The 13,847-nt window shown below is 44.7% G+C and overlaps 1 protein-coding gene across 1 annotated transcript in view; it reads right to left on the reverse strand.

Annotated features, from left to right (window-relative positions):
- Positions 1-13,507, reverse strand: part of DCBLD1 (discoidin, CUB and LCCL domain containing 1) — a 47,488-nt gene extending 33,981 nt beyond the window's left edge. The window contains exon 1 of the mRNA XM_031610872.2: positions 13,065-13,507. Within this exon, the coding sequence (XP_031466732.2) occupies positions 13,065-13,422 (358 nt within the window). The 5' untranslated portion in view covers positions 13,423-13,507. The remainder of the gene's footprint in view (positions 1-13,064) is intronic.
- Positions 13,508-13,847: the final 340 nt, after the last annotated feature.

A 13,847-nucleotide genomic window follows, 5' to 3' on the forward strand; every position in this document is an offset into this window, starting at 1 on the left:
AAGTGACCACAGTCTGAAGTTTGATTTGCAACTTGTCCTCATTGGAGAGCGAAAAGGGAAAATAAAGGGAAAAGTTACACAGCCACAACAAGACATCATGGGGATGAACTCCTTAAAACCAAAAGTCCAATGTTTGCCTGGCTTTCAACTCAGTGGGTTTGTTCTGGCCTGCGCCACCTCAGTAAAACCTCAAGGATTCTAAGTGGTACAAGTCTTCTCAAGGTGCTGAAAAGACATCGTTATCACAGTGAGATGCTGACAACCGTACAGGTCACAGAGCACATTTCTGCAGAAAGTGTACAAGGAAAACTGCAGACACCTCAGCCCCTGTCCTCCTCTTTGCAGGTTATACAAGGTCTTGTCCCCAGGGAAACTCCTTTTTTAAAAATCTTTAAGGCAGCACTGAAATGTAATAAGTCCAGAACATTTTTAGAACAAAGATAGTGTAAGTGCTATTTTCCAGGTTTTCAATTGTGTAATGTGGGAAGGACAATCATTCAGGCACTATAGCTGATGAGAGGAAAGCAGAGCATTATCCTGAACCTGTGAAGCCCCCCACTGCCCCTGCTCTGCCTGTCTGTCTCAAAGGAAAAGGTCAGGGCAAAAGCGCATCTGCTGCAGGAGCTGAAGCAATGCCCCAAGTCAGGACAAGCCCAAGTAACTATTGCTTCCAACTCCAGCTCTACATTTTGACTTTCTCAGCAGGATTACCAGAGCAAAGGAAAATGTTACACTGAAATATGCCTCAAAATGCACACTAGGGAAGGAGTCTGAAGTCACAGAAGGAAGGCAGAATAAAACTCTGGTTCAGATAATTCATTCGAAGACATTTAATGACTACATTTAGGAAAAAAAAAAAATCATAAATATAACTTACTGTTTATCAAAGGCTCAAAAATTGAGGAAATTGAAAGGAGTTGAAAATATATCCTTTCTTCATCTTTTCGAATAAAAAAATGTGAACAAGTCTATTATATTAGTTTAGGTTTTATTGTTATTTTCTACATTAAATTTTGTTTTTCAGTAGAAATGCACTGACCAAACCTCAAATACATTGAGTCTTACATGCAGTGGTTTAAATTCCTCATATCAAATTCTTCTTTCCTATAGGCACAGCTCTTGTGAATGGAAATAGGTGTATTTAACCAGTCAGTTCAATGCAGGGTTTCTTGCTAACTCTAAGTTTTTATTTAGCATTGCTTTTAGGAGCTGCTTTCTAGCACCCTATTGGGAAGCAGTTAATGGCTTTGCCACAGACATCCCAGTTTCATGGCTTCCCACTGGACTGAAGCTAAGCAAAATATTTAAGCAGAAGGTGTTCACCAGCCAGAAAACCAAAACACACATTTCATAAAATCTCCCCTCAGCACCAGCAGTTACTAAAAGCACATCCTTAAAAAAGCACATGCTTTAGAAACTGCATTCTCATGGGCATTTGAATGAAGATCAAGATTGCAACCACTGCATTGAGGGCCTATACTCAGGTTGCATGGGAGATCACACGACACTGGAAATAAGGTTGTTTACCACAAAGATAAAAATAGTTTCCTGTGGGAGAGGATGGAAATATCTGGACTGAGCCATAACCAGCTCCTGCTGCTGCAGAAGCTGAGCTCCCTGCTTGCCCCTTGTCTTTGCTGAGGGTGATGCATACATTCAGCCTGGGTCTCACCAGAGGACATCAGGACATGGACCATGCTACTGCCCCTGCGGAGAGGGCAAGGGCACACGGTGTGTGGTGCCAGTGCCACCACTTGGATGCCTGCGTGGGTAAGGTGTGCGGGTCAAAGTAAAGGTATTAATCCCAGGCAGCCATGTCTGGACTTGGCCTGGACACACTGGCTGGCACACGGAGGAATGTAAGTGATAAAAACTGCCCCGACAAGCAAGCACATGAGCTGCCCACAGGAATATCCCCGCACACACATACTGTGGCTTGGAAGGGGACAGCTTTCACAAAACAACAGTGGTCTCAGAAGCAGCAGAGTTGAATCTCTCTGGAAATAGCTCCAGTTCCTCACAGTGCCCTCCTGCCATCCAGTACTACCTGGGTGGCTGCCTCATTGCTCCTGCCTCCTCCCACAGCCAGCTCAAAGACTGAGCCCCAGGCTCGCACCCCTGGGCTTGCCCACCCCTGGCTATACAGCAGTACTCTGCCCTAGGGAAGAGGTTGTTCTCCTGTAACTGCTACAGAATCTCTCACGTACTGCAGCTTTTAGTGAACAATGTTTATATTGCCAACTACAAAACGGTTACAAGGCATGATATCAAAGTGTGCTTTCAAAAGCTCTGCTACAATATCCTGGCAGAAAGCAGCTGCCTTTTCATCCTTCTGACTCACGTTCACTAAGCAATTAATATTAGGCTTGGCCTCACTCCAGCGCTAAATATGTGTTATAACCAAGCATGCTCGGGCACACAGCCGGTCCCGCACACTCCACCATCCTCTGGGTGCGAGCATTTCTCAGCTGGTTACCAGCTCCTGCTGCCACTCAGCCACAGCTGCCCTCCCAAACCATGAAGCCCCCCAGCACCATATTTCCTTCTCTGCCCCATTCGTCCTGTCTGGATGCCAGTCTGCCTGCATGGCGATAACTGGGACAAGGTGACCACTATCCCCCAACATTTTTCTGCCCACACAGAGGCCTGAGCAGAGAGCTGCCAGCCTGCTCTCCTCCTGCTACTGAGAGCACAGAGTTCATCTGTCAGATTCTGGATTCAGCCAGAAGTCAGTGTTTTCTGAAGAGCTACACCTACAGGAGGTTGTGGACAAAGCAAAGAAAACGCCACTGGATTGAGCAAAAAGTTTTGCCAATAATCCCCAGCAAAAGTATGAATTTATCTCATCATCCATGTCTCTCCACCAAAGTAATAACTCCAGCTCAAAGATACAGTAATAACTGCTGCGAAAGGGCTCTGCACTCATTTCTGAAGGAGTTAAGCATAAAAGCAGATGAGTACCAAAAAAAGAAATTAGACTTTTTCAATCAGACCTGTGCCTTCCTTGATCACATGGGATAGGACAAAAGACCTGGGAAAACCAGGATGTTTTTTCCAGGCTCCATCCAAATCCACTGTTGTAGTCTGACAACTGTAAATTTAGGTCTTCATACAGTTTCTATGACCTTTGTTACCAACAGAAGAATGCATGCTGCACACTAAGTGGGTTTGTGCTTCCACTGCTTTGTGAGTGATTAAAACTCAGCGTTCAGAGGTTCACCTCTAACCTCTCCACCAGCTAACCTGGTCAGGAGCACTAGGTCTTTGCTGCACCACTGTCATGAAAGAGAGAAGTCACCAAGCGATCAGGACCTAAAACTGTCACTTTTCCAGAGCATGACCAAATCTCTTTGCTTTTCCTAACAATGGGCTCAAGTGGTTAATAAAAATGAAGGGCAGTGTCAAACCAGTCCTCCACCTCCTGGTGGTGTTGGTGCCCAAATGCTGTTCACATTAGCTGAGCACCTGACCAGGCCGCAACAAAGAGTATTTTCAAATGATGAAACTATTGGAAATTAATGCAAGTCTACAATCCAAAATACAAAAAAAAAAAGATTGCAATCTTTCTAAATTAGTATTAACACACTTTCAAGGAAACAAGCCCCCACTTTGCAGTATGCCCTACTGCAAATGAAAAGATAAATGATGATGATATAAACTTTTTTCTTTGAATTGAACTCTCATTTGTTTGACTCCACAGGGTCCCCAGGAAACATTTTAATGCCTGCACTGCAGCCGTCCCCCACGACACCTGATTTGCTGCCAAAGCCAAACATGCAGGAGGTGGGGAGTGCTGGGAGGGGGCAGAGGGTAAGAAGGGAAGGTAGAGAAGTGAAAGAAACAAAGAGACATTGTAGAGTGCTGATTTCGTAGCCCAAATTATTTACTTATCAACTTCAAAGGGACGCAAAAGAAGTAGGAGGCCAAACTGTGTTTTTTTCCTCTTCCTCATAAACATTATTTACTGTAATGTCTCTTTTAAAGTAGCAATGAGAATGCAGAAAATGATCTAAAACTGGTTCCACAGAGATTCTATAAATCACAGATTCCTACCCCATGCTCAGCTGTGACCACCTCCCCAGCCATTTGGCATGGCTGGGGGTTGGCTTTCCCCAGGGCTTGCCTGCAACAGCCTCTAGGGATGTCCTGCCTTGAGCACTGTGGTAACCAGTAGAGTTTCCACCATCAAGTATACGTATTTAAAAAAAAAACAACAAACTAACACACACAGTTCTTTTTATGTTCCTTACCTAGCAAAATAGCTTTCAATCATATTACCATTTTTCAAAATCAAAGAGGTCTTTAGCAATACTTAAGAGATGCATATATATGGCAGCAGCTAGGGAAATCCTTATAACTGCACTGACCTCAAAGGCAGTTACTTCACTGGACTTCCACAAACAACCCTGGAAGCCTTTACTGCACTTTTGCCAAAGTTTACAAAGACAAATCTCATAGGATTTCTCATTTATTTAAATGCTAAAATGTAAAAAAGAAAGCAGAAATCTCCCATTGAGCAACTTCTTCCACCAACAGAAATCTATGTTTCACTGAAGAATCAACTTTACACTCTGCATTCAGGCTTACGAACTTAAAAAGGAGTAGAATAAGTCTCAATTAAAGTAGCACAAACGTGAACCAGAACATCACACAGAAACTCTTCCAGTTTCTCTGTGTCTATACAGATTTGATTAATTTTGCTAATCCATCATTTAACCTTCCAGAGACCAGCCATCTCCTCTGTACACATATCTTGGGGACTGGTGTCACGATGAAGCCTAGCAACACCTGAGTACATCAGTATGAGAACAAGTGACAAGACCATTCAGATTGCCATAGAAATCACAGAGCCAGAAAGAGAACAGCAGGTACAGCCTTGGTAGTCCCTTTCCTCTGAATTATTTATGAGGGCACAGAATTAAGAAGTTGCTGAATTCTGGAAAGAACAAGATCCTGCAACATGTAAGGGGCAAGCTATATACAAGACTTTAAATAGCATCACATAGTTCTCTCACTTTGCTTCTGTTAAATATCAGAAGTAGTAGCAAACTAAGTTTATCTTTTCATGATAGCTATCTGGTTTCATCACAATCTGTGTGAAAGACAGGCAGTACTGGAGTACATGTCAAAAATAAGCAGGCTTGAGGCACTGCTTCCAGGACTTAGGCAGAATATCCAAATGTAGTCCTACAGAGAAGCGAGCTTCAGCACTGGAATTTGCTTTTCAGCATTCTAAATACAGCAATCTTGAGGCTGTGGGTGTGAGAAAACTTCTCTATGCCTTTCTAACTGCTACAACAATAAAGAATTTACTTATTTATTTATTCACTCTGTAGCAGCATTTAATATTTATCAATGCCATTCTTTTACAATGTGACATATTGCTGTGACTTGTCACCTCAACATTTATTAGCCTGCATGGTTTTGGGAACAAATGTGAGAATGGATTTAGAAATACGCAGATATTCCAGAGGAACTGTAAGTATAACGTCCCCATTCTGCAAAAATGGAGGTTGAATTTGTTTTCCCTCATCAGATACCTGCCTCCTTTCAAATCCACATCAAGTTGTACATCCTCCATTGCAGAGGTGTTGAGAAAGTGCTGTGTATGCACAAGCACTTGGTGTGCTGGCTGTAGCTGCATCCTTGGGAAGAACCCTGGAGGGCAGTTAGTAAGGGGAAGGGGGTCATGCTACTGGGAAGACCTTATTGGAGCTCCAGTGCCATAAAGGTGATGGTGAGAGTGTCCTGTCCAGAGCATCTCAGCAATGTGAAATGGAGCCTCATGAGCTTGATGGCTCGTTCTTCTATTAGGGCACCTCCAACAGTTCCCCTTATTTGGGACAAACACGTAGTGGCATTTCTATCAAGAGCTTTTCAGGCGAAGTAGAAAATGCTAATCTTAACTGAGAGACATATCATATATATGCAAATTGCTTGCTCTACTTTCTCCATCTGTTTTTTTTTTTTTTTTTTTTTTTTTTCCTCCCCAGGTTTTCTCTTCGCAGTGCTTTACTGGAGATTAACTTACAGTATTTTGCACTGAACCAGCACTGTGTGGGAAACATATGCTGCAAGCTCAGGGCCAAACTCGATTACTGGGTGGCACAGGAATAGGAATATTCACAGCCATGGAAAGGATTGGCAAACCCACAAGGACAGGAAATTTGGAGACTTAAGTTTAAGGAGAGGCTGAAGCAGTTCCTGTTAAGGTAGCAGGTGGGAAGGCAAGATTTCAAAACAGCTTTAATTTGGGAAATGTCTGAACACAATAGAATGAACCCCCTTGCCTTGTGTTTTTACCATGTAATTCCCTCGTTAGTGTGATATAAGCCAGAAAAGACTGTCAATTACCAACAGTTAAGGCTGGTCTCTTTTCTTGAAATCAAATCTGTCCTGGCTTACCAGCAAATCACACATTCGCTTTTTTTTTTCCCCCATCCCCATATGACTGGATTGAGTATGTGATTTGTTGTGAGATGTAACTGAACGGACAACAGAAAACACCCTTTTTGTTGAAGCAAATTATGCAAGCCCTACGTTATCCATAAGTTAAATATTTCATGAGAAAATTGTTTTCCCGAAGGAAACACTAATTGTCATTAATTCACAAGACTCAATTTTCTGTCCTGCTTTTTGACTCTAACTTCTAGGAAACCAGCACTTTCTATCATAAATACTGCAGTCTTAGCAACAAGCAGTTCTCTATGCTTCCAATAGTAATGGAAGCAAAAATGAACTGAACTAAGAGATACCCATGCAGTCAAAGATGCACACCACCAGGCTTCTAATCTGGAGCACCAAAGGTTAAAAAAAAAAAAAAAAAGCCTTCCTTCAGTATTCCCATGCCATCAGCCTGCCTGGTACTCATTACCACAGCACTGACCAGAGAGATATGCACAGAGTCTCAGAAAAACACGAAATATTATGGTCGCTGTGGTTTACTGTGGCTACACCTAGCTAGTGGGAGAGATATTTCAAATCAAAAAATAAAAACGTAATCAGCCACAATTTAACTTAAGTACTACCCGATTGGTTGTGATGCTGACTATGAACCACAGCATTGTTTCTACCTCTTTCATATCTTCTGTGATATGATATTATGAGTCTGTGTAAAATGTGTTTGCAAATAGAAGTGAAAAGCAATGCATAAATATCACCCCATGTACACTACTTATACTGCAAACCCACATTTTCCTTTTATTTTACTGGATTTTTCATTAATAGCAATCTTGTTCTCATGTTTTGAAACACGGTATGGTGGAAAGGTCTGCATAGTTTTTCACTCATCTTAAGAGAGTAAATTCTTCAGCACGGCTGTTCAGCCACTAATTTGTTTTGATACAATATAATTGTACTTTCTACCTAGAGAATGCAAAGAGTGAATTTCTCCTGAAAACCAAGTAGATTTACTTTCAAAGCACAAGCATTAGCACTTCTTGAAAAATCAGTATATTCTCAGATACATGTTTAACTAAGCTTCTTCCACCCGTGATAAAATGCTAATTGATCAGCAAGTTCTGATTACTCACTCAGGCTGGAAAACATTATTACCACCCAGGTTCTCATTGCATGTGACAACACTTTGCGTTACAGCTTATCTGCTGAAATTCTGTTTTAAAGCCTTCAGCAGGAGCATAAAGCCTTTGTCTCCCAAGCATTTCAACTGCAATTTCCCCTTCCCTGACACAGGAAACCCAGGATAAAACAAAACCCCGGCTTTGGGAACAAGCTGAGATGGCAAGGAGGGCAATGACTTGGTGTTAGCCAAGGACCTTGCAGCCAAGTCTTCCCAGTGGAGGAGAACTCTCAGAATCTTTGAATGTACATCACAGGTTAAAATATTTTCCCATAGTGGGAGGATACAGTGGACTTATTTACGTTCCAATCTCATTTTGCACAGGAAGCATAGCTGACTGTTAAGTGAAAGCAATCCACCAACACAGAAAGGGAATGCACCAGAGTAAAATAGATGTAATCTTTTTCAAGGAGAGGTTGCACACCCCTATTCTGCACAGCTACCCCAGCTGCAACAACAAGGCTCAGCTGCATAACAAAGCCATTCTGTTTGGAGAGGTGAAGAAGCCCACCTATGTTTCCAGTGTTTTTAGGCTTCTCCTCATGGCACTGTGAAGAAAAGAGTTGTTTGATTTCTCACAGGACACACAGGCCTTTGTATGGCAAGAGGGATTGCATCCAGAACTTCCCACGTGTTTTTGTAATATGAAATAAAACAAACAAGCACAATTTTAATTCAGTAGACATGAACATCTGGAAGATGACATCAACATGACTTCAGCTTTAATGTCAAAGTGTTAGACTGAAATCCAATACTGTTGAACGTTTGTGGTGGGAGCGCCAGAAACTTGAACATCACAGATCAAAGCTGTGATGGAAACAAAGTTTCTGCAGCAGTAGCTGAGGGAAGAAACAATGGTTTGGAGCTCTTCTAAACCTGAGGTAAAGGAATAGCACACCAAACCTGTAACTGCACGATGAAATCATTGCACCATAGTAGCAGCTTGAGCCCAAACATGACAGGAAATAAAAGAAGCTCCTGCTTATAGATCGGTGTTTCTTCCCTTGCCCTGCGCCTTCTCCATTTTTTCTTCTGTCATTCTTCAGGTTCAAAAACACCTTTACCAGAGCCCCGTGGAGACGAGCAAAGAGAGGATGGGCTGAATGCAATCGTCCATTCCCTTCCATGCTGAAAGATATCGTGGACTGCACTGGCAGCAACCACGGCCCAACAGGGAAATGGAAATAATGAGCAAGGATGCTGAGGCTGGAAACGCTGCTCATGGAGAAAGCCCCACCATCACTAAACTAAGCCTCTACCTCCTGAAGGGGAACTCCTGAGAGACACGTCCTGGTTCTGCCCAAAGAACTGATGGGCAGAGAGGGAACAGAGGACCAAAATATTTCTTTCGTATAATGCTCTCAGCCCCTAGGCTTAACTAGACAGTGTAAAAATATCCATAACTAGCAGCAGCCTCCTTACATCCAGCCAACTTCAGAAACACAGCTTCAGCTCTCACAGACAAAATGAAATTTAATTAGTTCATAATTTATTCTGAAAGCAAAACCAGAGATACCTATATACTCTTAAAACTAGTCAAGACACTGTTTTCCTTATTATTATTTAACTTCACCAGTATATTTTCTCAGTTTAGAGATCCCTAATCGCTGTGGTAACGCTAATTAAACCTCCTGGGGAAGCCGTGTGGTTATTCCTATGCACTGATGTTCACTTTTTTTTTTTTTTTTTAATGCAGATAGTTGGGATACAAGACCATCCCACCAAATCCAGTCAGAAGGATTTTATTTTGATCCTATCTGGCTTGTTTTATTCTTAACAGATGGTGAAAACCCATGTGCTGATGAGTACATGCCACAGGAGCACGCCTCGGATACGGCACAGCCAGCCCCACACCTCGGCTCTGCCTGTGCCGAGGAGCTCAGCACACACCATTGCTCAGGATCACACTTCTCTGCACAGTGGGATATCTCAGATGGGCCTTCCATGCTGTAGCACTTCTGGTACCAAAAACAGCTTTCAGAGGGCATTTTAGGTATTTCTATGTGTAATACAATAGACCAAGGGTGACAAGGTTCGGACAAATGTAAGTGAATGTATTTTTACATAAGCAAATCAACAAATAATTTGTATGAAATATCATTCATATTACATGCATGTGCAGATAACTCAAGAAAGAGCTTTCCCAAGGCATATTTTCTCCCTCCTTTGTCAGTGAGGCTCCCAGCAGCCTCCCTGTCACTGATTTCATTTGAAATACGTCCTCTGCTAACCTAAAGAGAAGTACATATAAAGGGCTTAGAGCTATTTATAGCGAAGTCTGTGCAACTGAAAACATGGCAGTTCTCATGTGGTGGGTATACACTGTGCTTATCAAGTGCAACTGGAAAACTGTTGCCTCTGTCTTTAGCAATTCCAGTCAGCAACTCACAACACAACGCTAAGGGAGCCAAGGAAGGAAGTAGACATAAGGACAAAATGCAAACAAACTGAAAAAACTACCAATTGGTTATATTCAGAAACTGTGGAGGATGTGGAGTGTGCGTGCAAGATTCATCTCTATCTGCATTGCAAACTGCTGGGATTGGGTACACAGGCTGGATTAGCATTATCACACCAATATTCCCTAGTATGTGTTCCGTGCAAGCCCCTGAGAACAGGCACATTCTCTCATAATTACTGCATATGCTGTTATCACACTAAACAACAGCCTTCCCCCAAAATGTTTAAGGGTCTACTGCTCATAAATTCTTCCTACTTAAGAGAAAAATCTGGATGTTAGGTGCAACTGTCACCAGACCCAGATATAACGCAGGCAAAGTTCACATTTGGATGCTGATCTGCAAATCTAATTTTTTCACTGCTGTGCTTTATTTGAAGTGAAAAGAAAATGAGTTCTAGCGAGAGTGGCAAATTCAGTCTCGCACTTAATAGGGTGAAATCCCCATTCCTCATACTTCTTCCTACAAACAACCAACACACAGACTGAAGTCCTACTGGCCAGAACCCGGTTTAAGAAAAGCAATGGAAGGTTACTCAAAACCCTGAAGAAGGAAGACTCAGATTCAACACTGATTTAGATATCCACTGTCCAAAATTACATTGCTCAGTGTCCTGCTCAGTGAAACTAGAAGAAGAACTGAAGAATGGTGAGAAGCAGAGGTAATGCATTCAGATCTGCCTTGGCTGTGACCTGCTGGAAAGACACCTTGGGAAAGACCACCAGGACAGGCAAGGCTGTGTTAGGCTGGGCAGGTGGGGGATGAGGGCTATGCTTCAGCAGTCAGCCCAGAACTGGCCACTGAAATTACAAGAGGAGTTAAGCATACAGCAGAATTAAAAGGTTCTTCTTTTCCCTTTTAATATACATCTCCAGGTTATTTATCATTCAGAGCACAGTCACAGATGTGGTATTTGTCCCTAGGAGAAGCCACTAAGCTTATTATGTGTTTTGATTTAAATCAGTTCCCCAACCATTCAGACTTCCTTGTCATCATTTGATGAGCGACAAAATGCCATGTTTCATAGATGCCCTCAGACAACACATCCTCAACAGACTTACAAGAGCTGCTACCCAGGCTCTGCACAGTCACCTCAATACAAGCTATGCTATGACTCAACAGCACAGTGGAAAAATGACCTTTCCCTGATTTGATAGATGATACAATGGCAGCTTCATCCTTGTTCTGTAGCATCCCTTAAGATAGGCTGAAAAAGAAGGCAAGCTGGTCATGAGAAAAGCAGACTGCACAGCCAGCCAGCTCATAAGAAGACAGAAAGCCACACTTTTTTTTTTTTTTTTAAGAGTATTTTTAAATCAGTGTATTTAAACCTGTCCATCTTCCTGTGAGCCAGCTGGTGGAACATGCCAGTGGTGACAAGACTCAGAATTAGCAGCAGCTTGAGCCCAATTCACTCCATCACTTCTCATTCCATCACAACTTTTAAGTCAAGAAGCTCATGTGACAGGAAGTTTGTATCTACTTACCCTTATCTCCTTTATCCACCAGTTCCTGTGTCCTGCAGGACACTTAGCTCTGAATTTATGGGACAATATCAATAAACAAACAAATAGAATAACTGCCCCCTGGGGAAGAAGGGAAGAGATTTCAACCAAGTCTTTCCCTTTCTAAATACTGGGCTGACTTTTCTGTGAATTTGAATTTGTCTCAAAGACAAGGAAAATATATTACTTCTTCATGCTTCTGTGCTGTTTCCTTGATGGAAGAATGTAAATACAACATAAGTGCCATTAGCACTCAGTTTTGGAGTACAGACAAGGAATTGGAGTCATGTTTAATTAAAATTTAGCACCACTGCATGCATTGAAACACGCAGAAATCCCTGCACAAGTCACTACTTCCATCAACTTTGTGAGATCATGACAACAAAACGTTGGTGAAAAAAAAAGTGACAAAATAAATAGACATTGATGCAAAGAGGGGATTCGAACGAAATAATGTTTCATCTTTTCCATGGAGCACATCAGGTTGGAGTTTCAAAACTAGGAAACATGAAGGAGAGAGAAAAGCAAAGTTTCAAGAAAAAGGAAAGAAAAGCTCTTGAATGAAGCTGCTTTTAGGCCATACCAAATCTCAAATACAACTCATACCAAATCTTCCCCTCAATGGAGACCCACACCACAAATTTTCATTACTACGAGGTTATGAAAAGGATGATTATAAATCTGCCAAAGTACTTCTGCCTGGCTATGACACTAACCCACAGTGTTGGGGTTGAGAACTTGCAGCCCAGCAGGAACATTGATATGGGAACTATCCATTGACCTGAAAGGCACTTCAAGACCAACACGGTGCCCAGCTTCCAGCACTACATTAGCAGAAGCTGTCAGTAAACTCCTTTAGGATGGATGCATTAGGCTGGGCAATTCCACAGCCATAAGACCGCAATTCCTCAGCAGAAGTCAGCTGTAATTCATACGGAAAGCTTAACAGCGAGATGCATAAAAACACAGGCTAAGCAGCACAGTGCCCAGACCCTCGTTTCACCAAACTGCAGCGCCGCAAGAGATGGTAAGGTCCCCCTAAAACTCCTATGAAACTCCGTTTCGGCCGGAGCGGGCTGCTGCTCTCAGCGGGGCAGCATTGAGCGGCGCTGCCTGCATCCAGCTGCGGGAAGGGGCGACCGCCCCGCACACCCCGCGGCCACACACCGCCGACCGGTGCGGGGCGGGGCGGAGCGGGGCCGGGGCGGCAGAGGGCGCCCAGGTGTCGGCAAGAGCCGTTTCCAGCCCCGCGCTTACAACTTGCCGGGGACTTTCCTCCACTCGCGTGACTTCAAACCAACCAAGCGACCCCACCGCCCTAATTAACTAAAGATTAAGAAAGCAGTGGGATACGCTCATCGTAAGGCTGGGTACCGCTGTAATCCCGCAGCTACTCAGACACGCGGATAAACCCGTCGGGGATTAGCCAGGTCGGCTCCACGCAGCCCCGGCGCAGCTCGAGCTCCGAGCCGCGGTCACGGGGGCTCCCCCAAGCCGTCCGCCCGCTCCGCCCGCACTCACCCATCTTCTCCGCCCGCAGCGAGAGCGGGGCTGAGGCCGCCAACAGCAGCGAGAACAGCAGCGAGGGGGCGGCCCGCGCCCCCCCGGCGGGGCTCATGGCTCCGACTCCCGGCGAGACACAACTTCCCCGCTTTCCTCCCGCTCCTTTCTCTTCCTCTCGCCCTCGAAGGGGCGGCCCCGGGCCCGGCCCGCCTGCCAGCCCAGGGGGGCGGCCGCTCGACTGCATCCCCCTCCCCGCAGGTGTTGCCGCGGAGGCGGAGAAGGGGCCGCGCTCTGCCCGTCGGGTGCAGCGCTGCCGCCCGCCCGGCCCGGGGGTGGGGAGAGGAAGCGGGAGGACTGGAAGCGCCGCCGCTCCCATTGGGCTGCTGCGCCCGGCGCCTCCTCCTCCCGCCACCCCCTCCCGGCCCGCCGCTCCCAGCTCAGCTCCGGCAGCGCCGGGTAACGCCGAGCCGGGACCTCGGGGTCGGCGCAAGGGTGTGCGGGGGGATCCGTGCGCCGAGGGGTGCCAGCGCTCCGAGCGGCCAGCCCGGGATAATTCAGGCTCTGCGCCGTGGGTCCGGGGATGCACAGCGCTGGGTGGGTCACTGGCGTGGTAAATCAGAGCGCGTGATTAGCTCGTGAGTCCCAGAGACAAGCCGCGGTTATTAGGCGGCGTTTCAGGATGCCCGTCTTTGGGAGTGCCTCACAGACTGCCAGGAATGGAGCGGATCATGGAGAGGAAGAGGGGAGAAAGTCGAACTCAGCAACAGCTTCCAGACTGAATTAAAAACAACACAGAATTGG

This window comes from Phasianus colchicus, chromosome 2, assembly GCF_987193195.1.
Source record: "Phasianus colchicus chromosome 2, bPhaCol1.hap1.1, whole genome shotgun sequence".
NCBI classification, from domain to species: domain Eukaryota; kingdom Metazoa; phylum Chordata; class Aves; order Galliformes; family Phasianidae; genus Phasianus; species Phasianus colchicus.